The sequence below is a fragment of the Rhamphochromis sp. 'chilingali' genome, assembly GCF_963969265.1.
Source record: "Rhamphochromis sp. 'chilingali' genome assembly, chromosome: 14".
Taxonomy (NCBI): Eukaryota; Metazoa; Chordata; class Actinopteri; order Cichliformes; family Cichlidae; genus Rhamphochromis; species Rhamphochromis sp. 'chilingali'.
Genome location: NC_137941.1, coordinates 19,892,140 through 19,919,688, shown reverse-complemented (window position 1 = coordinate 19,919,688; position 27,549 = coordinate 19,892,140). Strand labels below are relative to the sequence as shown.

Below are 27,549 nucleotides of genomic sequence, written 5' to 3'. Positions count from 1 at the left end.
TGAGTTTGTGCTGGTGCTTGTCCATACAGGGCTCTAAAAGTATTAGCAGAATCTTAAAGTGGATCCTGATACTAATGGGGAGCCAGTGCAACTGAATTAATAACTGTAAGATATGTGAGTTCTAACATGACTTAGTCAGAAGCCTTGGAGCAGTGTTCTGAACAATCTGCAGACGGTCCAAGGAAGATTTGTTAAGACAAGCGAACAATGAATTACAATAAACCAGACATGATGAAATAAAGGCATTAATAACAGTTTGCAAGCCAGAGGATGGCACAGTGGAATTCAACTTGGAAAGATTTCCTAAGTGATACAAGTGATAGTGAACCACAGCTTTAACATGATCATCCAAAAGGAAATGTGGGTCAAAACTCACCCCAAGGTTTCTAGAAGATTTAGTAATTGTGGCAAGAAGACCTAGAGTTTCCGTTACCTAAGGTGCAAACCATTCTTAAAGCATATCTGGACAGAAAAACACAATGGGCCAGAGCCCAGACCTCAACATTACTGAAAGAGTTCAGGTTGTGTTGAAGCATAAAGGTGATGATACCAAGTGTCCATTTTGTTATAATTGTACAAACTCTGTTTTTGCATAATATACTGAATTTCCATTTACGTTGGCCCATATTTAAATAAATCCTCTAATATCCTTTTTAATAAACTAAATATAAAGGAATAAGGGCTGGTACAAAACTTTTGCACAGTATTGTACATCCATTTTGCCTAACTGGAACAATAAGTTGAATTTTCACATTATTTCTTCTTCTTTTTTTAAACAAACATCTATTTCTGATTATTAAATCAGTTTTTGTCAGCATGAAAGATACCATTTTTCAATTTCTGCATAGATGTTCTGCCATTCCTCCAAGAGCATCTTTTTTTAGTCACTCTTTGATGGAAGAGCTGCATTGCTCTACCCTTCTCCTTGTAACGTACTTCAAGCAACATACTTGACCATGTTATGCTGATTGTTTTCTTCTTTAGTAATCCGTTTTTACTTTTGCTTTGAGATATTCCTCTACTGACAAGCCTTGGTCAGCTGGCTATCTTCTTGTTAAACAGCATTGTGGTATACCCACATACATTCATGGTGCCAACTATTCTCTCCTATAGCCTCATGCATTTCTCTGACCTTTTCACCTTCTGCATCACTGTTGGAACTGCATTCATATTGACGCCATTTTAACCAAAGAATTCCCAAAGCAATTTTTCATGTTCTTTAGTAGACTTCAATTTTGTGCCACAGAAAATAGTCCACACATGTCCAAATCATGCAACATCCGCTGTACTATTTGCATTTTGCTCCACTGACAACCCCTGTACCAAGTCAGAAGCGCTTGTCTGTTATTCAGAGGTAGATTCGGGAGTAGGTCAATGTCTGCAGTGTCACTTGCTGTAGATTTAGTTGGTGCAAAGTAGGAATAAACACACACACCCTTAAAAAACAAACCCCCAAAAGTCTACATTACATAATCAGCCAAGTAAATGGATGGAACATAAAGCATGGGATGGTTCCTTGATAAGTTTTACTTGAAAATGTTATTTCATTTAAATAATGTATTACAATAGCCCGTTAGGCAAGAGAAACTCCAGTTAACATTTAGAGGTAAAGACAACAAATGAGTTGCCCTTTCAAGCTGGAAGACTAGAATAACCAGCAGTCACCGATTTGCTGAGAGGAGCACCTTCATGTAACTATAGGCACAGCAATACGCTCATTGGTCTCACTGATTGGTGCTTTTTAAGTAGGAAGTGCAATTTTTTAATGCGATTCCCATCTGTACTGGCAACCAGTCCAGTGGTGAGATTACTGGCTCACTGCACTTTGGAAGACAATGGAATAGCTTAATAGCCAATGATTTAAACTTTTTCCCCACTAACAGTATCTCATAAGTAAATCTGGCAGATAAAAGCACAAAAACGTACGCGCACACAGACACAAACAAAGTGACAAAGCTGTGTTGTGGTGAATGGGCTTTATTGGCATACATATTCCTTAGTCTCTGCACTTTTAGTGAAATATAAAGATTCAGCTTCAACGTAGTAATGCAAATTTCACACACATAGGAAATAGAGTCACAAAGCACTAGTTTGATGCCATCTTCATCAAAGCACACTTGTTCTTGAAACGCCACATGGCAAAAAAAAAAATCCTATGTGCAGGTAATGGTAGCGACCTGTAAAGTTTGCAGGTCTAAGGCACTGATTTCTGGTGTTTAGACATCCCAATTCAGATGCAGGATTTCAACAAATGAACACAATAAACAAACCAAGCTACTCTCAGCGTCATAATTGAAAATCGCACACACGCACACAGACACACACGCACACATTTCATATGCACCAGGTTATCGACGCGCCTAAGCTACTTCCACTGACAGTGAGGCTAGTCCTTCTGTTAAGAGTGATATTGAAAGCACAGGTATATTGTTGTTGCTGGGTCCAGAGTAATGGCTTACCTGGATAATTTTGTACATCATTCAAACACTTCATCTAGACTTTGGTTTCAGGTTTCACCATGCTATATTCAGATCAGGTCTCAACGAAAGCTGGACCACTACATCTCGGAAAAGTAAGACACACATAGAGGGAAATGTTTAATCCCTCACAAAAAGGAAAAAAAGCACCAGAGAGACTTTACTAAGTATAACATGGGAACAAGATGAACTCCAACTCAAGCCAATAACATAATGTATAAAGAAGCAAACTTTTTTTTGGCAGCAATGTTATTATTTTAGCCGTAAGATACAAATAAATTCATGGTTGTGGTTGAACTAAAGCCTAAGAAAGCTAAAGAAAATGAAAGAGAAGTGCAATGGTCAGGTAGTGGCCTACTGTGGCAGTTCTACAGGCAACAAAATTTTGAAAAGCACTAGTAGCTCTACCTTGTTATGCAACATTCTGACAAGAGGTTGTACGAGGCGCCAAGCAGTCAGTTTTCTGTGTACTCAGCGCCTATATTTAAACAACCCTCAACCTCACTACCTTTTCAAACAGTGACTTCCATATTCCAAAACAGTGATAACTTGACAGTTTTCTTTTCGTAATAACTGCAAAAATATAAGGATTGTAGTAAAAAAAACATAAAACAAAAAGCAACCCCGAGGCTAGAGTAGGGGTGCAGTAATACAATCAAACATGACAGTACTCAACACAAGGGAATCCACTGATACGCTTTGATTGAAACTAACAAACATCAACACAAACACTTAAAAATGTAAAAAAAAAAAAAAAGGATAATAATTAACAGAGCAGAGAAACATAATAAAGTGAGTTAAGTATGGAAGAAGGATGATGGCGTGCACCCTCTTCTTTCATTGCATCCCGACTTAGGCCTCCTTTGTGCTGGCCTTCATCTTCTCCACTGTCTCCTATGTTTAAAACAGGGAAAAGAAACGTGAGCTATAGTGTCTCATTTGACATGCTGACTGAAACAGTATTTCTGGAAATCGCACGCCTTTCCCGTTAATATTAGCACTGCATTTGTTTGAAGGTGAATTTGGTGTCACCTATCGAAACTTGTACACACGATGAACCACATTTGTTTACAGTGGCACTACCAAGTATTCTTCTGGGGTGCAGAGTACACGGCTTTGCTGACTCAGTCATGGCCTCAAGCCAGATTCCTAGAGCTACCTTGCGGACATCACGGTTACATTCACGCACACAAGCAGACGCACAAGTTACAAAAACAGCAATCTGCAAAAGATTTTGTACTTTTGCAGATTGTTCTAAATACATGTGCCAATTAGTCTACTCCTACTAAACCTAATGCACTGCCTGTGAATCAAAATAAGCAAGAAACGTTAAAGGAAGATGTCAACACATAAATCTGTTAAAGGTAAAAGAAACTCAAGCATTGATGGGGTTTTTTTTTAAGGCCATCTGCCCTACATTTCATATCAGCAACATCATTTTATGGCTCTAAATTTGAAAACATCGCTCTCCTTTGGATTTATTGTTTCACTTGTTCTGTCAGAAGCAATAAAGCTGCTGATACTGTGGCTCGCCGAGCTCTGCCAGGTTGGAACGCATCAAATATTTACAGCGACCTATTCCTCTGTCGGTTGTATTGAGCAATTTGATTTGAAAGGAACTACAGGTAATCAAGGAATATAAAAGCAGGCACGAGGCTATTGGCTCATAAAGGTTATATTTAGTGGACCTTATAACCAATTCTACAAGCAGTGGACAGTGAATGAGCTTTGGAGTGCAGTAGAACCAAGTGGGGAGAAAATCAAATATTAGGTTCTAAGGTTGGGAAAACACTTATAATTTTTTGATTTATCTTGTCTTTAACTCGACTGATATACTGTACTTTTTTTGATGGGATTTAGTTTACAGATACACACCTGGTGCTTGTTGAGCTCGGCCACACGGAGGTTCCACTCCTCCTCAGTCATCTCCACTCCAGCATCTGCTAAGTCATCCACAGCTGGCTGGTTATCTGGTCAGATTACACAATGGTTAAGTGGAATGTGTGCGTGTAAACAAACAGGATAAATGCCATTTTCAGGTTTTTTTTACCAGTGCACGTCATGGCGGTGCAGACCCAGTTGCCGCATGCACAAACGCAGCGATTGCACTCCACCTGGGTCTCTGCTCCATCCTCATATGTTTCATCCTCCAAGGCACATTCTGCACAAAGATAAAGAACACGCTACCTAGATAAGGCCACAGATAAGACTCTAGTAGAACAATAAAAGTTTTACATTGGTACCAATTTTATGACTTTTACGAGTTGCCAGCATTTTAAAATGCTGCATCATTCATCCACCAGCATAACCACAGTGTCACATTCTTTTGGTTACTTTTGCTTAGTCACAAACACTCAGCAAAACAGCCAACGCCAAGCATAAAACCTTTGTGTGTAAACTGGAGAAACTATTATGTAAAAAGAGAAAAAAAATCAAATGCCTTAACCAGGCATGAAAATCTTGATTTGCATTTGAAATTTTGCATGTGGACTAAACCCAGAGTTTACACAGCTAACAGTTAGTTCACCAAATAAACGTGTGCATCCTTGAATCTGGTGTAGCTCCAGAGTTAAGTCAACCGCAGAGATTGGCTGCTGGAGAAATGCCCCCTCTTCCTGCGAACTTTATCCCAGATATATCAGCACCAGTCAACTGAACAGATTGAAGGGCTGAGTCTCAAAATCCTAAGAAAACAGCAGCTGCACTACTGAGCTTTCTGTGCTTCGGTCAATTTATATAGTAGATCTAATGGTGTGCTACATTATGTCAAAGTATCACTCCAAGCTCACTCTTCTCTGGTGGATTGAAGCCAGGCTTCAGGCAGTTAAGAAACTCATCAAAGCTCAGCTTCCAGTCGGCATTCTCATCGGAGAGCTCAATGAGGGCATCAACACACAGGCTCCTGGGGAACGAGAAGCACACAAACACAGAATAAATATTAGCTGTTACATACAGTAACAGTGGACCATTACAGAAACAATGCAAATGCTGTAAAAATCATTTTGATAGCTGCTTTTCTTTTTTTCTACACAGAGTGCAGGTGTTTTTACCAATATGGTTTCCCACAAGAGGCCTGCAATAATGTTTGCTCTGGCCAAGATCAGGTTCAATGACTTGTCTTAAAATAGTGCTGCAGCACAAAGATAAGATTTTCTGCGCACAAGCAGTACCATTGGAAAAATAAATATGTGAAGGCTCTCTCACCTCTTCCACTTCCACACTTTTTCGTAAACATGCAAACTTGCAGACACACTAACCGGAGCAGGTTGTTGCTCTCCTGGTCTGCATAGGACTGCAACTCCACAACTGACTCGTTGTGCTGGATGAATTTGAGCAGCTCTGAGGAGTCCAGCTGAGAATCACCACTGTCATATGACTGCAAACACACAGACTCATGTGCATGAGGATTGAACACAAAGAACTCTGTAAGAAGTCATTTGGGGTTCTGATCCACAGGCTGGGTAGGCTGTAGCGCTACATTAACATTTTTATTCATTTATTCATTTTTTTAAAATGACTAGTTGTTGTTCAAACTGATTTAGCATCCAAGCTGACTACTGTTTGACTACTGTACATGGGCTTCATATATGATGATGAAATAAGAAAATCTTGGGCATAAGTAAAGTTTTAAATCGTCCAACACAAAACCCCCCATCTTTTGCTATAATGGCATTCATGTCAAACCATGGAGAGGAAGGGGCCCTCCTCTGCAGAACAAAGTTCCTCATTAAACTGAATTATCACCACCAGCTGACTCGCTTGAAAGGTCTGTCACATGAATAATTAGACACAGTCCCAAGCAGCTTTAAAAAGCAGGCGGACTGAAAGAGGCCCGCGTGGACAAATAAACTGGGGTATTCTGTGAAAACACTGGTTTTGGAGCAGTGGTGAGCATAAAAACAGAAAAGGGTTAATTCTGCCTACCTTGAAGTATTTGAGCAGGATGTCAGAGAAGTTGGAACCCTTGACAAACCAGCCATCTGGGATAATCTCAGTTTGCAGCCACTGGATCACACGAGATCTTAACTCGTTGCGGTCAGCAGCATAGCAAACCACTGCAGGAGAGGGGATATTTCCAGAAGTCAGCAGCATGAATAAATAACCCAGTACACCTGGTATACTGTGCATCGGTGTATTCAGGCTCAATATGTTCTTTCAGATAGACCATAAATGTCTGCTACTGTATAGCACGTGTGTTAGTAAACTGTAACCCATCCATGTAACCATGGACTAGACCTTAATATGCCAGTACAATCCAGTGAAAAAATTACAAATACATTCAGTTGTAAATTAATTTATATGTTTATATAACACGCAAACTTGATAAGGATAAGTGGAAGAAAAAGGATGGGTGAATGGATGTTTATATAAGCAAAAAGAGCATGCACGCACATACACATAAGCTTACCTGGACTGGCAGCGGCCTGTTCTGTTTTCTTTTCTAAAGGTGATTTGAAAAAAAGAGAGAGAAAGAAACAACATTTGATACAAAACCTGGAGAACATTATTGGAGATAAACATGTCTGTCACTGAACAATTGGCCAAAGGTCTGCAAAGAGCATGCTGTGACATAATGATTTTCCCTCGCTGACCTTTCTGTCACCGATCAATGTCCAGGCTAGCCTTCTTCAAGTTCTGCATTTTGTTTTCTTTCTTGTATCTTTCTTTCTAGTTGTACATTTTTGTTATTCCTTTGTGATTTCATTTTTATGTTTGATTTTCTTTCTGAAAATCAATGTAATTTCTTTTCTTTTCAGACTGCTGCTGCACTTCATGACACACACTGAGCACTTCTTCTCCCCGTACTTCTTTTCTCTCCTCACGTGTTTATACACCACTGCAGTATGCCACTAAATTTTTGTCTTCTCTCTGCTTTAATCTGTGTTTTTGTTCTGCCTCCCTATGCTGTCTTTTTCTTTTCTTGTCTTTGTCTTTCTCCTCATCCCCCAGCTGGTTGCAGCAGATGGCTGCCCCTCTCTGAGTTCGGTTCTGGCGGAGGTTTCTTCCTGTTAAAAGGGAGTTTTTCCTCAGGGATCTCCTTATTGTTGGGCTCTCACCAGAATATTGTAGGTTCTTTACTTTACAGTATGAAGTGCCTTGGGGAAGCTGTTTTTTTGATTTGGGGCTATATAAATAAACCTCAACTGAACTGAACCTCAGCTGAAATTAGTTTCAGAATTAGTTTTGCTTATTTATTTATTTATTTATATGTATTATTTGCATTACTTATGTTGACCAAAGCATTTTAGATTATATATCACAGATTAAGGTCCAGTTAACTAAACAACTTCATGTCAGCAGGGACCAGCAGGGAAGTGAAAGTTCACTCGAGATCAGATAAGATACTAATACGAGATATATGAAGAGGTGGCTACAGGGCAGAGGTGTGATAAAAATGATAGTGCAGTGTCATGGAAGGGGACATTGTATGACTGTCAACCCAGTCACCTCACATTATCAGTTCAGTGAATGTATGCTAGTTCAGAGATCACATACTAATCAGTTTAATTGCTTACTATCAGCGCTTTCACAATTAGTCGGGTGAGCTAAATGACATTACTGAAAAGGGGCCAAATTGGCCTTTTTAGGCCTCCCATTGTCACATCTACTAGATCTCAGGGATTCACTTATACTTAAGCTTCTACTCTGTACCTGACAGTCCGGCAGAGCGATGTGGTGTCACCGCTGTTGTTCAACATCGTCATCGATGCGATAATGCGCAAAACATTCAAGGGCCGCCGCGGAGTCCAAGCCTTGACCGATCAATTTATCACCGATCTAATGTTCGCTGACGATAGCGCCATTTTTGCCGAAGACGACACCGAGGCGACTCACATCCTCTACTCCAAACCGTACGGCCTCAAGATTAACGCCGAGAAGACCAAAGTCCTGACCACCGATGGCTCACCAGCGATCGTCCACCTCGACAGTGTGCAGATCAAACAAGTCCAACAATTTAAATATCTGGGGTCCCTCGTCGAGGAGAAGAAAGTGGCATCATCAGTGGAGATACGCTCCAGAATTGGGCAGGCGGCGGAGTTCGCTTCCCTGCGCTGGTGCGTTTGGAAGAAGAACAACATCTCATTGACAAAGATCCGCCTTTACCGAACCCTGATCCTGCCCATTCTACTTTATGGCGCGGAGACGTGGACAATGCTCAAACACGACCTGAGCAAGCTCAAAGTTTTCCAAATGCGTTGCCTTAGATGCATTCTCGGCGTTTCCCTTCGCGACCCTCATTCGAATGACACCATCCTCACCAGCTGCGGCAGCCAACCGACGATCGGTGACCTAATCCAGCGCCGCCGACTCCGTTGGTTTGGCCACATTTGTCGAATGGACCAGAGCCGCTACCCCCATGGCCTACTCTGGTTGACCCGCCCCACCGATTGGAGGGTGCATCGAAATGCACCAAAAAAGACATGGATGAAACAAATCCAGGATGATTTAAAGGCCCTTTGACTTGACCTCGAGCAGGCAAGAACCATCGCCTTAGATTGAAAAGCGTGGAAGATAATCGTTGGTCAAGCAAGAGAACCTGCGGCACCTACAGCAGCGCACTGGTTGCGCAGCCGACCACCGCCGCTGGTCGCCCGCTAAAGGACAAGAAGGAAGAAGGAAGGACCTGACAGTAACCTATGACTCTGACATTTGGTGTTATGAACACGAGATTTTTAGTCAGTGTTGTTAAATTCCTCTCTAGTAATTCAGTCATGACAGGTTCCAAACTGTGTTTTCATCTTTTCATCTCTATAGCATTCTCGTGTTATCTTGGCTTCCACTGCACTCTAAACAGTCAAGTATTTCGTTTTTGGAACAAAACAGAGCTGAATAGTATCAATTAGCTGCAATAGACTGCCAGCCTGTCCATGATGTACCCCACCTTTCACCATATTACAGTGGGGATATGCTCCAGCATCCCTGAATTAGATATGTGCAAGAAAATCAATGGATGGACCAATCAGTGCTTGATAGGTCAGTTGAATGAGAAACCTGATTTGCTATGTCCTATCCTATCAAAATGTTGTTTCTGTGTGTACATTTTTTAAATTGTAAAAATTAAAAAAAGAAAGAAAAAACCCTGAAAACCGTTCAAGGCAAGAAAGATGATGATGTTAAAAAAAACATTTTTTAGCAAAAAATCATTTAACAATTTTTGAAAAATACATTTTCAATGTCTAACATGAAAATTATGCAACTTCCATTTCCATTTCCAAGGACGATTGTGTGATAATTATGCCGGTTTGAACTGTTTTATCAACATTTGTTATCCGTACCCTTGCAGTGTCCGTCGTGTGCCACTTGGATCTTCAGGCCAGTCAGACAAGCATCTCTGTGGAGCTCACAGTGATTCCTGTAGGTCTTACCATTGCTGCCACATACTGACCTCTTGTGGGGCTTACAGCTCTGCAAAGAAACAAAGTGCAAAGGGAATGAATGTGAAGTGAAACCAAAGGGAGTTTGTAATCCAAATCTATTATTTGGACATATATTGCTTCCTTACGTAAAAGCAATGACCCGACACTCACCTCTATGCACAGACAGCTGGGCTCCCCCTTCTCATTGACAGCGCACTCCCTGCCGGCCCCGCAGAACACATTAGCACACACTTTGCTCTTGGTCTGCACCTCCTGTAAGGCAAAATAAGTTTGTGATGGTTGAACACAGGGCGGCGCTGTTGTGCTTTTCAAACAGAATAGCCAATCAAGTCAAACAGGAATCTGCAAACGGGATCCAAAACACAAATATTTAACTTTCACAATAAGCCATGTGGAACCAAACTCATGTCACAGATAAAGAGATCGTTTCGCCCAATTAACTGACAAGAGTCTGTCCCCTGATGGCATCCGAGATGAAAGCTCACCGATCTTGCACTGCACTCAGTCTAGGAGGTGATGATTTTTGTATCTGTTTCCTATCTTTTTTAGCAAGATACCAAGAATTACTTAAATCATTTTGGTAAATAAGCTCAGTTGCTTTGTGCACGTAGTGGTTCATAATGTTTCATTGGAGACTCTGAGGAATCCTCAAACAACTGACTGCATTTCAATTTTATTTGTTCCTTTCTCATCAACATGATAAGCAAAAAAAGCAATATTTACGTGCTCAAACAAATGTGTCCTGGTTTATTGCTTATCTTTGTTGTTTTTTTATGTGTGTGTTAGTATCTGCACTTTTAATGAGGTCTCCAGAGCTGTCTGAATTGTTGCCCTGTCAGTGACAGTTAGACTTGGATCCAGAAGTTGGCATGAAATAAGGCAGAATACAGAAAACATGTAAGTGGGATGAGTTCCTGCTGGACCATGCTGCCTCCTCGAAAATACTCTTTTTCTTTCATCCAAATGTCTCGAGCAAATCTGTTTCAGTTAAACAGCCTTTTCTCTCACATTTAGCGTGTCTCATTCGCTCTCGTTGACACTCATGGACACACACACCGTCTCATTTGCTCGTCTTGACATCTTGTGTTTGCTCATTTTAGGGACTGCCAGCAGACTCAAGAAATGAGCTCTAGCAACCAATCAGAAGATGCCAAGTGGAGCTCCAAGAGCTGGTTTATGACCCTCATTACCGCCTCCTTTCCCCATCTGTTTGTTTTTGTATGTGTGCCATTGTGTGTGCTTGCATTTGTTTGTGTGCGTACTCGTGTGTGTACAGGGTGTTTCCACATCTGGAGTCTGAGCTGTGTTTTCCTTTAGGCCCATTCCCATGCAGTGCAAAATCTTTTCTCCCCCCCCCCCCACCCCCGACTCCACTCCTGCTCCCTAAGCTGCTGTTTCCTGTAACAGCGAGACAGAAGTTGGCCTTCTTTGTGTGCCTGCACATGAGCTGGCTTCCAACTTTGTCTCTCTGTGTATGACTGCAAGGTCTGGTATGTAGGTCAAAATGAAGGTGGGATGTTGTTACTGAACCTTCTTGAGCTCTCATGATAAAATGTAACAGGATGGATTTCAGAGCTAAAGGGATGACAGTGGGGGAGCAGTCACATGCAATCATCACAGTGTAGCAATTTTGACTCAAAACTGGTGAGAGGAATTCGGTTCTATGCATGCTTCAGAGACATATACATACACACACTTCCTATCCTAAGATGAGGTCATGGAAAAATCTTCAAAGCAACCCCCCCGGCCTTGAACATGTTGGACAATTCAGTTTCTCAGACACAGATGGGCAAGAGGCCTGTTGAAACCTGCAGAAACCTCCTCTGAGAACATGAATAATAGATGGGCTCCTTAAGATGAATCTGGTACAAACACGGAGTTCTGTCTGTCCATCTCCCTCCTAGCAGAACCAGCTGAGAATATCTGACATTTAGCTAATGAATACAGAGGTAGAAGGTCCCTTTTTTTGCAGCTGATTCATGAGCTTTGTTGCCATAGTGAGAACATATACTGGCTTCTTTTGATTACAGAAGTGTCAGTCAAGTAAGCCAGATGGAAGAAAGCCTCAAAATGAGATCTCAGCAGGGCTCTTTGGACATACAGTGCTGTGAAATAAGTATTTCTCCCTTCCTGAGTTCTTTTTTCATGTTTGTCACTCTTACATGTTGCAGATCATCACACCATTTTTTTCATTAGACAAAGATAACCAAAGTACAAATATACAGTACAAAGTGCAGTTTTTGAAATGATGATTTCATTTATGAAGGGAAACCAAACCTACCTAACCCTATGTGAAAAAGTAATAGTCTCTTAAACCTAATAACAGGTTGTGCCACCCTTCACAGCAAAAACTGCAATCAAGTGTTTGTGATAACTGGCAATGAGTCTTTCACATCACTGTGGAAAACTTTGGTCCACTCTTCTTTGCAGATCTGTTTTAAACATATAATTCATGCTCGAAAACTGATTCAAGTCTAATTCCAGTCCCAACGCTGACTAGGCCACTAGTTTTTGCTGCCAGCGGTGGCACAACCAGTTATTAGGTTTATGGAGCATTTACATTTCTTTCACACAGGGCCAGATAACCTTTTTTCTCCCCTTAATAAAGTAAATCATCATTTAAAAATGGTATCTTGTATCTTCTTAGGTTATCTTTGTCAAATATTAAAATCTCTTTGATTATCTGAAACATTTAAGTATGCCAAATATGCGATAAAATAAGAAATCATGAACAGGGCAAATACAGCACTGTAAAAGAAAATAACAGATGAAATAGTCTCTTCGTGTGTTCTTGGGATGCCACAAACGCAGTGCATAAAACATGCATGGACAATGCGGAGGGATAAATAAAAACTACACATAGCAAATGTCAGAGACATATGGTCACATTTCATGCGTCTAAGAGGAGAAAAATTAGTAGACTTTTAAATCCCCAAATATTGTAATCAGTAATTAGTTACTGATTACTTTTTTCAAGTAACTTGACCAACACTGGTAACAGCATATAGAATAGCATGCAGAAATAATACTCCAAATAACTTCCTGTAGGAGTAAAGCTGACAACTTCCCCAAAAAAGTAATCCCGTTACTTTACTGATTACTTATTTTCAAAAGTAATTAATTACTTAGTTACTTTTTAAAAACACGATTTACAACCTGAGTAGGTGATAAAGTGATAGATCTTTCAGTCCAGTTCTACTTTTTCTGCATAATCCATCATACAAAATGTAATTAAATGGAAAAGTCTCTTTTTAAAACTTGTTTTATTAGTTTTAATCTTTTAACTTTATGCATCAAGCAAAAATTTAATTATATGCAACATGCTCTGACTGGAAGAAATTTCTTTTAAACCTATTTAAACCTATTTTCTGCACATTCCAGCACATAAAATAAAATATTTTTTTGTGTTTACACTCACTCTTTCAAATAGATGCAAGTAAAACACAGCAGAAAATAAATAAAGTCAAAGACTAGCGGTCCTGTTGCTCTATTTTCACCTGTAAAGCAGCACTGCGGTAGGCGGAGGTTTACCCTGGTGCAGGTGTGCCGCAGCGGTCAGTGGAAGAATCCGCGAGTTTCGCTGTGAGTTTCCCATTACGTCGTTGCGCACTCGGTGCTTGCTCGGAAGTTTAGGGGTTTTTTTCGCTGTAAAAAGAAGTTTTCTTCCCACGCACGATGGACGCTAATGTTTTTGTCACTTTTTATGGAATCAAACTCAAAGTAAGGTCAGTACTTCCACGCTTTAAACGCTGCACGCTCATACTCTCTCCCGCAGTCGATCCATTGTTGATCTGCACACAGCTGTTGTCATGAACGTCGCACTTGCTTACGTCACTGTCGTGAGACATTCTCGCAAAAAAATCACGGTTTTAGTAACGCAGTAATGCAGCGTTCCTACGGGAAAGTAACGGTAATCTAATTACTGTTTTTGCAATAGTAATCCCTTACTTTACTCGTTACTTGAAAAAAGTAATCGGATTACAGTAACGTGTTACTGCCCATCTCAGGCTGTTACAACATAAAAGCTTAATTTATTTACTTGAGTGTTAGTATCCTGAAAATATGAGAAGTTTTTTTTAATCATTGTTGTTATCACTATTTTACTTTATTTGGTAAAGAGCTTCCCATGTTTCCCCTCTTTGAATCTTTATGTAGTTCCAAGTTCATACGCTGAGATTGATATCAATGTTTTTATTCAAGTGGGTATCACTTTCTGTTTACACATTGTAGGGACTTGGCATCAACCTCACCATAACTAAAAGGCACTCATTAACACAGTCACCAGCAGAGCAGACATAAAATAAGACATGACACAAAGTCAGCACAAACAAAAACACACCCATTATGCATGTCCCAGATAAATTATTATTTTTAATTTACTGACAACAACTGCCTTCTTTCCCATTTAAAGCCAATCAGTGTTCTCATAAGAGACTGGTGAATCATACCAGAGTCCTTCATACAAAGAGCTTCCCTAAGCTCATTACAGTCAATACGGACACATTTCACAGCTCATGACACTAATCTCTTGCCCCGCGTTTCACATGTTTTCTATTTCAGTGTTTTAGTCACGAGGCTGAAACGACTTAAAGGTTTCTAAAAGACTTTTTTTTCTCCAAAAACTCTTTGCATCATTTCCATCTTTTTATATCAGCGTGGCAACTCTCATTTCAAGTCTTGCTTTCATTTCTGCTATTCTTTAGTTCTTTCTCTTGTCATCTCATCTCTAGCACCATGCCCTTTTACAGATGCAAGACACGTGTCTGTGAACGAAGGCCAGCCTTGAAGAGCTAGATGGAAATCAGAGGAGGGAAATAAGAGAATAGTAAGAGTCTGAATAAAAGGAGAAAGTTGTGAGGACAGTCTGAATATTAAGAAAGAGGTGGGTAGTGAAGAAGAGGAGGGGGGCATACGAGCATGTTATATGGCTCGTTGATGAGGCGGACTTGAGTTAAAGTGGAACACATCCTTGCTTTAGAGAACAAAATGCCCTTTTATCTTTTATCCAATGAAGACAACAGTGAAAAGGCACACTAACTAAAGGCACCTAAAGGCACCTTGCACAACACATAAAAAGCATCAGAACATCTGCTCTGCCTTTGCACGCCTTTCTTATCTCTGTGTCCTCAAAGACTCAAAACAGTACAAGCAGCAGCATATTTGTCTGTATTTGCATGCTTAGTGTGTGTACCTTCAAATATCTTGGAGATGTTCCACTAATCGTACAAGCCGATCAATGCCTCTCTACTGTTGATGTCATTTACAGCCACCGTGAGCACTTCCCATATTGCACCCTGCCCCTTATTAGCATAGAAAACATTAACCTAGAGATTGCACTGAAGTCCCTGCCATAGATATGCCTACAACAGTGAAGAGAATAATGGAAGCAACTGCAAAAAAGCAGTAAGTGCAATAAATACAGAGTGTGGCATTTCTAATAATACTAAAAGATTAGTTTCATCTGTTTGATTGGATTAGTTTTGGACACAATAAATCTAATTCAATAGAATCCAATACAACGAGCCTGCAGTTCGACTGTTTTCACATAGAGCTTCTTTTGCCTGTCTGCTGTGTTCGAGAGGTGTTGATTCAGCGCTACTTTCACTGTGTAGGCTGTACTTTCTGGTGCTGTTCATTCGTGCTGCATTATAAAAAGGTACAGGGTAGATCAGCTTGAGCTGCTTCAACATCTGTATGACACATAGAGTTTCATCGATATCTGAATGTGAAAGGCTCGAAAAGGCTTTTCAAGAAGTTTGGATTTAATGCACGGGTGTAAGAGACACCTCACTGTAAATGATGCAGGCTGGGCCACTTGAAATATTGAAATGCTGAATAACAATGAAGGAACTACAGCACACTGTTACACATGCTGCTGTCGTGCTGAGACACTGATAAGGCTTCGGTTTGTGAGGAAGCAGAGGAAATATTTACAGTGATATTGAAATCTAATCTAAGTATGCACACAGTTGTCTGTTCAATTTACTGCTTATAAAAAGCATCTATTTCCCCGTATTTACATAACAAACTGGCAAATTTGAAGAAAAATGAAAACTATCACAAGCAAAAAAAAGAAAGACTACTGAAATGAGAAAAATAACAAGTAAATTATTTTCATTTGATTAAAAAAATTAGCTTTTTCAAAAACATGTCACGTCCTTGCACAGAGTTGGTTGAGAAAGGTTATATAAAAAGTCTTACATTTGAATATAGGAGTGAAGGAAAAGTTCTACACTTTAGAGGAAAAGGTAGATTTTTTTTTTTGAGAAACTGAGAAGAGCGAGGCTAGTACCAGTCACACAGGCCTACAGAACAATTAGCGTCCTCTGGTCACTAGATAATAATATCTATTCCCAGACCAACTGGAGGTTTCTGGCAGTCAAAACATTGCAATCGCCCTTAGTCTACATGGAATACAGTCACTTGTCTGCCAGCACTCACCAACTGCTTGCCGAGCAGGAGTGAAAATATGACAAGTGTAATCCAAAATGTACACAAAGTTAAAATTGTGCTGTTCGAAATGTGTTGGCTGCAGTGTGAATGTTGAAGGTGAACATTCTCCGTTTCCAGCTGTCTTTCCTTCAAAGTAATCTGCTAGTGACCAAAGCAATCACAGGGATCTTTTTAATGCAGCACCGTCTTTGTGACCTATTTCACCCAGCGACAGTCAGGAATAGGGCTGGGCCATATTATACCGTTCACGGTAATACCGGTATAATGTTAGGCAACGATAGGAAAATGAAATATCGCGATAGAATGGGAGTAAAACGCGCATGCGCAGTGCCTTTGTTTTCATACGCACATGGCCGATTGTTGAGTGAAACAGATGAACCAGAATTGGTTTGTAAAAATGGTGCAACTTCAGTGATGTGGAACTGGTTTGGTGTTTGTCCGTCAGATACACAACAAAGCACATTTTTTTGCAGAACATGCAAGCGGCCGTCGTTATTGTCGTATTTGTCGGACTAAGATGCTCTTAAATCTGGGAGTAATCTGGGTCCTAAACTCCGTATGTTTCAGGTCAAACAACACTGCAGCATCACTTAGAGTTAAAAACTGTCTAAATTCTTTCATCTTTAATAAAACGATCAGCATTGCTGCTTTACCAAGTGTAACTATAAAGTTTAACTTCCAGGCATCCATGAAAACAAAATGTATTACATTTAACGGAGTTAGAAGTTAGCAGGAAGCTAGCGGAAGTTAGCTCGCTAGTTTCGCTAGTTACCTAAGCATGATATAGCATGTTCTGACTGAGAGATTTCTGAAAAAAATCAAACGTACAGCTCTGCTATCACTTCCAACATAAATGAAGACAGGAAACTAAACAGCAGTGACGTTTGTAGGGTTACTGAAATTGGGCTAGCTGGTATATAATGATGTGCTACGTGATCGCTAGCGACACAGCTATGTTAGCATAACATAAACAGTGAAGCTGGAGGACGAACACTAACACTTTTCCACTTATAAAAGTTAACGTGAAGGTTCTTCATGGTTAGAGACAAATGCAATCGCATGGCAGGATACTGTAAACGGACCAAACTTCAGTCAGGAGAACAACTGAGATAATCCATCCACAATACGAGGTTAGTCATTAATATACTGCAACAACATGGGAATAGAGCAGCTGCCAGAGAATTCAACATTAATGAATCAATGGTACAGAAGTGGAGGAAGCAAGAAGAATGAGTTTAATAAAGTTTGATTTATCTGACTGCTTTGTTTCGCTTAATGTGCCTTATAATCCCGTGCACCTTACGGTCCGAAAAATACGTACTGCACACTGCAGTTTAATGTTGCAAAGCACCTCTTTTTAACTTCAGTGGATATTATATATGGTTATGCTCAGGATATGTCAGCCCATTTCTACTGGAAATGCCTTTTGGTTAAACTTTCAGCAAGGAATTTGCATTTGCACTGTTACATTTTTTATAAAGCTTTAATGTACATAAAAACCAGCTTCTTGTTTAAGTGAAAATAAATGGAAGGTTGTCTTTTTGCGCTAGTAATGTTGTGGAGTTGTATTTTGTCTCGCATCAATTATATCGTCGGTTATATCGTTATCGCAAATTTTCAAATATATATCGTGATAAATATTTTTGGCCATATCGCCCTGCTCTAGTCAGGAATGCACATTCTTGCCTAGTGACTGGAGATTGCTGGGGGTCAGAATCTGAGGCCTAAGCTACAAAAAGCTAGGCTGTTGACTGCAGCTTCAGAAGTGCTTCAGAGACAGTGGTTTCTCCTTTCATATAACTCCCTCCAAGGAGGTGCATAAGTCTATTTAAACAAATGCTGACGTGGAGGAGATGTGCACTAAAACGTGATTTTACTTTGAGCGAGGCAATAACAGTGACAGATAGAGACAGTCAGCATGACAGATGGACAGACAAATGCATGGACGCCCCCCCCCCCCCCCCCATTACCTCTAAATGCAACCGAGTGTTTTACAAGAGATTCTATGTAACAATGAGGTGAAAAATGAAAGAAACACAAGACTGAAAGGCAGGAAATGTAGACAAGAGACATAATCAGGAGAATGAGAAGGTAAGAGGGGTTCATTCCCGAGCCATGTAGTGCCTCAGCTGGAACCCGACCCAGTTTGCCTTGAGCCAAAATCTCCTCAGTATTTGGGTCATAAAGGTGGCCCTGCTCTTCCCCTCTCCAGCGTTTTCCCCATGGTGTCCCTCCAGCGTTAGATTGTCTAACACTCTTCAGCTCCATCAGACATGAGTCCATGCCAGGAGCAGACAGAACAGGGAGGGCTCAAAATTGAGCAACTTGTTTCCCCTTAACGTCTAATCAGAAGAGAAGTGGAGTGCAGCCAAAGAAGAAAACCACTTACCCGATACACTGCAAGCTAACTGCGATCCAGTTTACTCCCTTAAGGAATTTTAACGAGATGATGGGAAGAAATATTATTTTTTTTTGGTTTTGAGTCATTACAGAAAGCTGTCTCTTTTGCCTTCAATAATTCACATTGCTCCATTCTCAGACTCTGTTGCCTTTCCCCCCCTCTGTGAATCTGTCTTCATTTATATCAAATCAGTTTCAGTCTCATTTCTTCTGTACTTGACAGCCTCGTGAGATCAGATGTACAGTAAAGCCTCCACTCAGAAACAGGCAGTCAGCCCATCAAAAAGACACGATCGACTGCCATGCTTCCTTTTGGCTCAAATATCTGCTTAGTATTTCATGGATTACATGACAAGTGATCGCCAGCAGTTGAGAGCAGTATGTGTCCTTGAAATAATGAGGCCAAAGAAGAACTAATTTGAGCGGTTTATAAGAGCACTAGGGGTGGTCTCAAATGTTCTCTGAGGGACCAGGTCCGAGATTAAATCTTCAGAAACAAAAGGGCTCAGAGTAACGACCAGTTTACAGAGTTCTGCCTGTTATTCTCGTCCCTGTTTCTTATTCAGTGTAAAAGGAATGCACCAATGGATGGGATGATGTCACCCCAGTCTGCAGCCTGTTATTTTACACCCAGCAGCCTCATTGGTCAAAAGCTGAAATGCAGCAACTAAACTGAAAAGAGACATGGGGGAAAAAAGAAGAAATAGAAGAGGGAGATAACAGAAATACACGGTAAGATAAGTGTAGCAGAGAAACAGAGAGAGTGAGAAAATGGAGAAAGCAAGAAGTACAAGACTAAAGAAAAGCAGGAAATAAGTCACCGTCTGGGCAGAGCAACATCTGCTAGCAGTTAAAACGTCACCAGAGAACACAAAATGCTGTGAACGCAGCACCGCCCCAGGCCCGCCCTCCCCTGTTCACCCCGCTGTCACTCTGCTCGGACAAAAACGTCCCCTGTCCTCACTACCTGCTTCATCTTAACCTCTAGTCAAGTTTTCTTTCTTATCATCATTTTCAATAATTTCTCATCTATTTTGCCTTTAATTTTTTAATCCCTTTCTTTGACTCTTTACAGATAATCTTGCTCATTTCCCCTTATCCTTTTAAACTTTCTCTCTTTGCTCACTTTGTCACCTTTCTTTCCCCTCTGAACCACCCCCCACCCCCCTCTGTTCTCTGCATTTTTCCACCACGAGGAAGGGCAAGTGAGGGGGATGGGGAGGGTGGGCCAATGCAGGCTCACACTCAGTCTAGGGGAATGAGGAGACTCCCTGCCCTCCTCTCTGCTCCCTCTTTGAGGCCAGTGTAGGGGCTCATGTTGAACGCTTTTGTACAAGGGAAAGTCCAATTAGAGACTGCAAGATGTATTTAGTGTGTGTAGACATTTCAAACCTGTTGTGAGATCAGACCTTCATTATATTTAAACAACTGTATTTTGCCTTCCTTTTAATCAAAACCTTTCAAAGTATGTCAGGATACAGCGAGAGAAGAAACAATCAAAATGTTATCTGATTCACAGAAAGTAAGTCAACTGTTTCATTAAGGCACTGTGGCCACTGTATCAGGCGCATGTGTTCACTAGGGGTGCAACGATACTCGTATCGATATTGAACCGTTCAATACAGTGCTTTCGGTTCGGTAGCATATGTATCGAACAATACAAAATTTGTAATTTATTTTATCAACTTTTCTTCTGACGATGCTGTCTGTGTTGAGAGCTCAGTGGATCTGCGTTCGACTACTCCGCCTAGGCTGCACTGTTGAGCGCAGATCCACTGAGCGCAGCACAAGCTAGCAAGACAGAAGCTAAGCTCCTTGCAACATGGCAAATTGAACCTCCCCCACCCTCATTCAGATCTGGCCTTTTGAACTATTTTGATCTTCATGTGAAGTATGACCCTGATGGTAAGGGCATCATGGACAAAAGTAAGACAGTGTGTCGGATGTGCCACGCAATGCTCAATTACGTGGGTGGGAACTACTGCATTAGCGCAGTTAGCTCGTTAACGTGTTGACGTCGTCCAGCCCCACGCACGGGGCGATCCGCGGTAGCTCGTTAACGGAGATTTGCCGTGTTGTGGTGTTAACGTCATTTCAGATTAACACTGACAGCACTAGTGGGAACACAATGAATATGACTGCACATTTACGCCGACATCATCCTAGTGCAAAGACAAGTGGAAGCAGACAAAAACAACAAGCACGCATGCTACAAACTTTACCCGAGTCATTTAGACAGCCGTTAGCACATGATTCTCCTTATGGGGACCTGATATGTTTAATATCTGTCAGTGCGCCCCAGGGCAGCTGTACCTGCAATGTAGCTTGCCATCACCAGTGTGTGAATGTGTGTGTGAATGGGTGAATGACTGAATGTAGTGTGAAGCGCTTTGGGGTCCTTAAGGACTGAGTAAAGCGCTATACAAATGCAGGCCATTTACCAATATGCTACTGAGAATATAGCCCAGAAGAAGCGTATAGTATAGCTTTTATTTTGGAAAGAGCCATTTCTCTGTAATAAACTCTCTTTTCCAAAGATGAGTGATTCCTCAATCAGATAGAATTATTATTTTATCCCTGTGTTGTTTCAGCAACATTAAATTTAAAAACTGTACGTTTGAGTTAAAATATATAGAATAGAATAGAATAGAATTCAACTTTATTGTCATTGCACATGCACAGGTACAGGGCAACGAAATGCAGTTTGCATCCATCCAGAAGTGCTTTAGTGATATAGATATATTACAATATATATTAGCAATAATATAGATATGTGAGTATCTATATTAGTGCACCCCTAGTGTTCACGTGTTCCTTGTTAGCACAGATATTCATTCAGCCAATCATATGGAAGCAAACTGACATATTTAGGCAGGTAGACGTGGTCAAGACAAGCTGCGGAAGCTACAACTAATTATTAGAATGGAGGAGAACGGTGATTTAAGTGACCCAGACTGGTCTCGGGATTTCAAAAACTGCCAAACTTCTGGGATTTTCCAGCACAACCATCTCTAGGGTTTAGAGAGAATGGTCTGAAAACAGAAAATCTCCAATGAGCAGCAGTTCTCTTGGTAAAAATGTCTTGATACCGGTTCAGGCTAGTGGTGGTGGTGCACTGGTGTTGAGGGGAAAGTTTCTTGGCTTCAGCCTACCTGAGTACTGGTGCTGACAATGTCCAGCAGGATAACACACTATGTCACAAACCTCAGATCATCTCAAACACATCTCCTGAACTTAACAATGAGATCACTGTTCTCTAATGGCCTCCACAGTCACAAGATCTTTTTTCTGCAGACCATCGTTGTATTTTGGATCATGTGCTATATAGACCAAGCAATCACCTGGGCTCAGAGAACTTAATTGGCAGATTAAACAGTAATGAAATTTAGCATTGTTGTAATCTAAGAACTTGCAAGTCACACTTTTTCATGGTTCTTGAAATTCCTCATGACATTTTAAATTACAGATTTTTAGTACTTTTTCTTTTCCTTTGGGTTTGACAATCAAAGTCATCCCCCCTGCTTTGTATCGTGTCTCATTCGTACTAAAATAGACGGAGAAAAGAGCCTCTCACTATGTATCAGTCACGGCTGAGGTATTTGAGCTATAAATGATCAAACTGAATGAAACAGTCATCTGCGCACTCCAATCTATTCAAAAATCTTTTTAATTAGCGAGCTTCACAGTATACTGCAGTGAGGCTAATCATGCGATGTTCTTTTAACCTTTTGTACTTCAGCTTTCACTTGCTACCTGTTCATGCCTTGAAGAAGACTGAAAGGGTGCTAATTAAAGGGATTTTTTTATGAAGAAGTGGCTTCCTTCCACACATATTAACCACATTTTTGATCACTTGAAGAGCTGCGGTTGATACGTTTTTTGACCTCTGCTGAGCTACATCAAATCCAGCTTAAACTACTTATTTTATTACAATTGTTCATCCTGCAGATTACTTTCTCAGCTGACTCTTTAGAGAAGTAGGATGTGTTGTAAAGGGAAAACTATTATGTCCTAAAGCAGTGGTCCCCAACCCCCGAGTTGTTTGGTACCGAGGGTTGAGGCTCGGGTATGAAATGTATGGTTTTCAGGGTTTTTATTGTTATTTTTTTAAGCGTTTTTATTGTTAACTTGATTTCCCTGGGTCTTTTCCCATGTGTTATGAATACATCTTTTTATGGTAGCGGTACTGGTTTTATTTTGTTGTATTTAAAGGCCAGTATATTGTCAGACATAAACTGGTCCAAAAAAGGTCGGGGACCGCTGTCCTAAAGCATGCAACACACCCTGGTGTAGCAAACAGCACCAACACACTCATAGTACAGTGACTCAAATCAATGAAATGCTTTTATTCAGCACCGGTGGTGGTACAATACCACCACCAGAGAAAAACAAGCTCCATCAAAGTTGTTTTGCCCCAAAGGAAAAAAAAAAAACCTATATATTTTTAACCATCATTTTTTTATGTTAGGGTGTAATATACTGAATAACAGGAAAATTGACAGATTTCTGTAGCAAACAGGCTGTATGTGGATCAATCATGGTTGTGCGCACAGTCACCCTTTGCAGGCCCTTGAGCAAGGTTTCTGCATGTGATAAGAGAGGTATGCTACATTATAGAGTGCTCTCTTATCACATAGATCACAAGAAAATAGAAGAGTTACAAAAGCTCAAAACAGCCACTTTAGCCTCTATGTTTTTTGCTCAGTGTTGGAAAACAGCAGTGTTCGCTTGTTGATCATTCCTCCTACAGTTAAGCCTGTTCAACAGAAAAAAAACTGCATTGCATATACAGGGCGTGATCTGTCTTTGACGGGTCACTGGACACAGAATAATCTCTGCTGGAAGTAAATATTTGTAGAAGTTTTGTTTTTTAAGATGTCAAGCTCACAGTGATGTTCATTACATTTTCCAAGAGCTTAAAGTGGGCAGAAAAGCAGCAAACAGTCAGTCATCAGTAAATTACCTACTTTTGCTTTTTAATTTTTATGATTGAAAATGATGCATTACCTCATTCTTTACAAAATGCTCAGAGAACCCTTTGGTGCCAGTCTTTGTGATTTGCGTGGGTGCCTGTGTTAATTTATGTGTGAGTGCAGAGTACCGGTAATGATAAGACACCAGTACAGCTGCTAAGCTAAATGAGGACTCCTTTCAAGCCAAGCCAAGAGTGAGGAGAACACACTGCAGGGACGTGAAACGTAACACACCTCTTCTTTCTCTACCCCTACACCACACAGCCAAGTCTTACCTCACTCCCAGTCTGCCTGCTGTAATTGCATGACATCTCCTTCCTGTTTTACATCACTATCTCACCGCCCTGAACAATCTCTGCACGGGATCCATGACTGAATGTCGAGCTACAGTAATTAGAGCAGGCTCATACGGACAGAGGACACGGCGTCCCCTCATGCTTATGTTCTCTCCACCTGGGCAGATATTTTTAGCCCACCTTGTATGGGAAAGAACAAGCATCAACATGGCAACATGGCGGGTTGCCCGAGAGCATTTAGCTCAATCAGGGTGCAACAAATCCAGGGCCAGAAAGAAAAAGGGATCCAGCTCCTTCATTTTTTCATGTTTTCTTTGTTACGTGAAATGTTGTCCTGGCGAACTAGTCTGGCTGCCTGTTGATGCCAGAGCGCCATAAACTAAATTAACCAATGTGTCATTCACCGTGGATGATGCACAATAACACAATAACACTGCATGCCATAACAGCGGAAATATAAACACTCTCCTCCCTCTGTTTATATGCGGCTGTGCGCACACATGTCCCCCGAGGCCGCAAAGTCTTACGACTTTCACTATGCCTGCATCCGACCTGGTTTGCATATCAAGCTCCCGGTGTGTTTGAGTAAGACATCAAGGTTTTTTTTCCCAAGATGCATATCTGCTTTCCAGCCCGCGGGCGCACACACAAACAGAGTTTTGAGTCTCGACCCCGGCCACCCTGTCACACTGCATTTCTGAGCAGCTTATCTTCAAACGCAGCAAATTCTCACCTCAGGAAGCACACACGCATTCGACTTCTTAATAGATCAGGAGTTCGTTTCCACATTTTAATAGCCTAAACTCGTGGCAGCAAATAAAAACACAATCGATCCTCTTTTCAGTGATCTTTCCAACTTTTTTAGTGATGAGTATACAGTCAATTTAACATGCATCCTATCGTTGATACACAAGCTAAATAGATACCCTATAGGCTCAGATTCACCTCTTTGCTGCAACTTGTTGACCTTCGTTAGACAGCACGCTGGTATGCCAGTTCAGGCCCTTCTCACAGCCTGTCAACAGGCCATATATTATCAAGATAATTACCTTTGGAGAACAGATGCCTCTTTTTTTAATGGGTGCCCATTACTTTGTGGGTCCACCCAACAACAACTGCCGTTTGTTCTATCCCATCTAGGACATACCTCACAGATCACGGCCATAGATTCAATTAGGAGGCACACAATCCCACATTTAACAGCCAGCGGGTAAAGATAGGAAGAGCAGGGGAAGGTCAGCCAGGGTAGCCGGCACATCAGTCTATGAGCAGTGTTGCAGTTCCGACACTAATGGCCATCTGCATTAAGCCATAAAGACAGGCTCGGCCACAGATAATTGATTTATCTTTCACATGTGGCATTGCTCTAACCTGCTGAAAAATCCCTCTAATTAGGCTACAGTTATTACCGTGTTTATATCATCCTCCTGTTTTTGTTGTCAACAGAGGAGTCAGCACAAAGCCAGGTGTTCAACAGCTGCGTCCACTGAGGGTCCAGGCCATCATCAAGTGCCACCTGGCATGTGTGTGCTTGCTCGTTCTTCGAGGAATAATTTGGGACATAGAACAAATGACTTTTTGCCAAGTTATATGAGAACATCCATCCTGCTTTCAGGTCTGCATAATAATTAGGGAGGTACAATGAGCAGCTGGTTGGCATAGATTGCCACAAAAGCTAGAAACAAAGGAAAAAGAATCATTTTTACAAGAGACCATGTGCTGGATCACAAAGACATTCTTGTAGTTTGCTTTCTTTTTTCTTTTTTTTTTACTCTTGGATATCTTGATAGCTGTTTCCATAACTATAAATTTGTTATTCTTGCACAATCACAACAGACATCTCAGAACAGGAAACTTGCCAGTCTTCATGCTCAGCTCAGCTAACTGACTGCTAGGTTTACTTTTAATCATATTTAGGCTTACTGAGCATCCACCCCAGACAGTAAGCTTCACTCATTCTTCAAACCCACTGACATATACGAGCCCATCTGTCACCCCTGTGAGATGCTTAAACTTTAATAATTGCACGCTGTTTCAGTTAATCATTCTTGTGTGCAATCGGGCCACCTACTAACAGCACATCCTGGTGTTTACCTAGAGAGGAGACTACTTAGCACTGCAGTGTGATACCCATGAGGTGAGCATTCTCACAGCTCTTGAGGCACTCACTGCCCTGCAGACAAACACACATGCTCCCCGACCAACCACCAAAACAAACATTATGCCATTAGAGCAGCTGCCAGTTGGCACCAAAACACCCTCCATTATTGATGAAGAGTGTCCCCCAGAGATTTGTGAAAGCTAAACCCATTCTCCTTCACAGCTGTCTGTCACTCCTCTCGTCCTCTCATGGCACATGTCAGCTTTTGTTGCGATGTTACCTTCAAAAATCACAACTCAGCAAAACAAAAACAGAGAATAGGTGAAGGACTTCTCTTTGTGCGGTCAGCAAACAAGATGGAAAATGTGAAGGTTTAAGAAATATGTGCGCTCACTTTTCCAGTGCCTCATGGGTGCAACCTCATTAACAACAATACCCCAAGTGGAAGAAAGCAAACTAGTCAGAATGTGTCTGTAATGACGCTCATGATTGCCGTAATTGTGTGGTTCCGCTTAGGAAGATAAACAACCCAGCCTACATCACATAGACACAATACAGCCTTGAAAACCCAACTATAAATGGCCCATTTTCACCACGGCACCAAGTTTTCTCCAATAAAATACTTTTTTTCTTCTTCTCGTTTTCCAGATGTGTTGAAGCTCAACAAAGCTGTTGTTTGGCTGCCTTGTTTTTTTTGTTTTTTTTTTAGTGGTTATAAAGTGTTCAGTACAGGCGTAAAACGGCTGATTCCAATATGAAGCCTCGCAAAGACAACTGTTTGAAGAAAAGAAAAAGAAAAGAGCAAACTTACCTCCGCGTTGTACAAAGCTACGGAGAGCAGAAGGAGCACAGCCACACTTCGGAACATCTGGACAAAAAAAAGGAGGGGAAAAGAGAGAGAAAGTATGGTTTTATGGGAAAAGAATGAGCCAGCGACAGTGTCCATCCGTTTTCATACCATTCATATTGTCAAGACAAACTTGTGGAAAAGCCAAATTTTAGTCCTCTACATTACCATTTTATATTCGGCTTGGGAAATCTGCTCGGAAAAGGGGTGCTGGTCCGGATATCTGTCGGGACGCAGTCGAGCAGAATTGCCGAGATTTCAAGAAATTTGAGGAGCGCTGAGGAATTCCTGCCAGTCCGTCAGTCTCTCCTCCTCCTCTCGTCTCACCCTGGCCAATGAAAACGTCTGGAGAGGAGAAGAGGAGGCGGGGGAGGAACGATGGAAAGTGTGTAGGCTATTTATTGTGTGTAAATTAAACGGTAAATGCAGCCTTTCTCTCAAGAAAGGTGGATGGCTGTGTTTGGGGCTCAGTCATATTTTGTGTTCGGTTCGTATAAAATCTTTTGTATCCTACTGATCTTATGGAAACCTTTCTCTTGGCCGTTTCAGTCCATTTTAGTCAAACTCTCAAAGAACAGCCATAAAATCATCCAGTATTATTAACAAGGTTTCGCTTGCTTTTC

At 41.1% G+C, this 27,549-nt stretch overlaps 1 protein-coding gene across 1 annotated transcript; it reads right to left on the bottom strand.

Annotated features, from left to right (window-relative positions):
• Positions 1-1,961: 1,961 nt before the first annotated feature.
• fstl1b (follistatin-like 1b) lies at positions 1,962-27,244 on the bottom strand. Its single transcript, XM_080902137.1, has 11 exons — positions 27,095-27,244; positions 26,891-26,947; positions 10,007-10,108; positions 9,755-9,884; positions 6,886-6,918; positions 6,402-6,532; positions 5,735-5,853; positions 5,267-5,379; positions 4,528-4,638; positions 4,353-4,447; positions 1,962-3,371 (listed from the first exon to the last, which is right to left on the bottom strand). The coding sequence occupies exons 1-11, from the start codon at positions 27,095-27,097 to the stop codon at positions 3,330-3,332; spliced, it is 936 nt and encodes a 311-aa protein (XP_080758263.1). The 5' UTR covers positions 27,098-27,244; the 3' UTR covers positions 1,962-3,329.
• Between the last annotated feature and the right edge of the window lie 305 nt (positions 27,245-27,549).

Coding starts and splice junctions, on each gene's coding strand:
- fstl1b (XM_080902137.1), bottom strand. Junction 9,885..10,006: donor CCAGCTGTCTGTGCATAGAG/GTGAGTGTCGGG, acceptor GTTTCTTTGCAG/AGCTGTAAGCCCCACAAGAG. Junction 5,380..5,734: donor GAGAGCAACAACCTGCTCCG/GTTAGTGTGTCT, acceptor CTCGTTCCCCAG/GAGCCTGTGTGTTGATGCCC.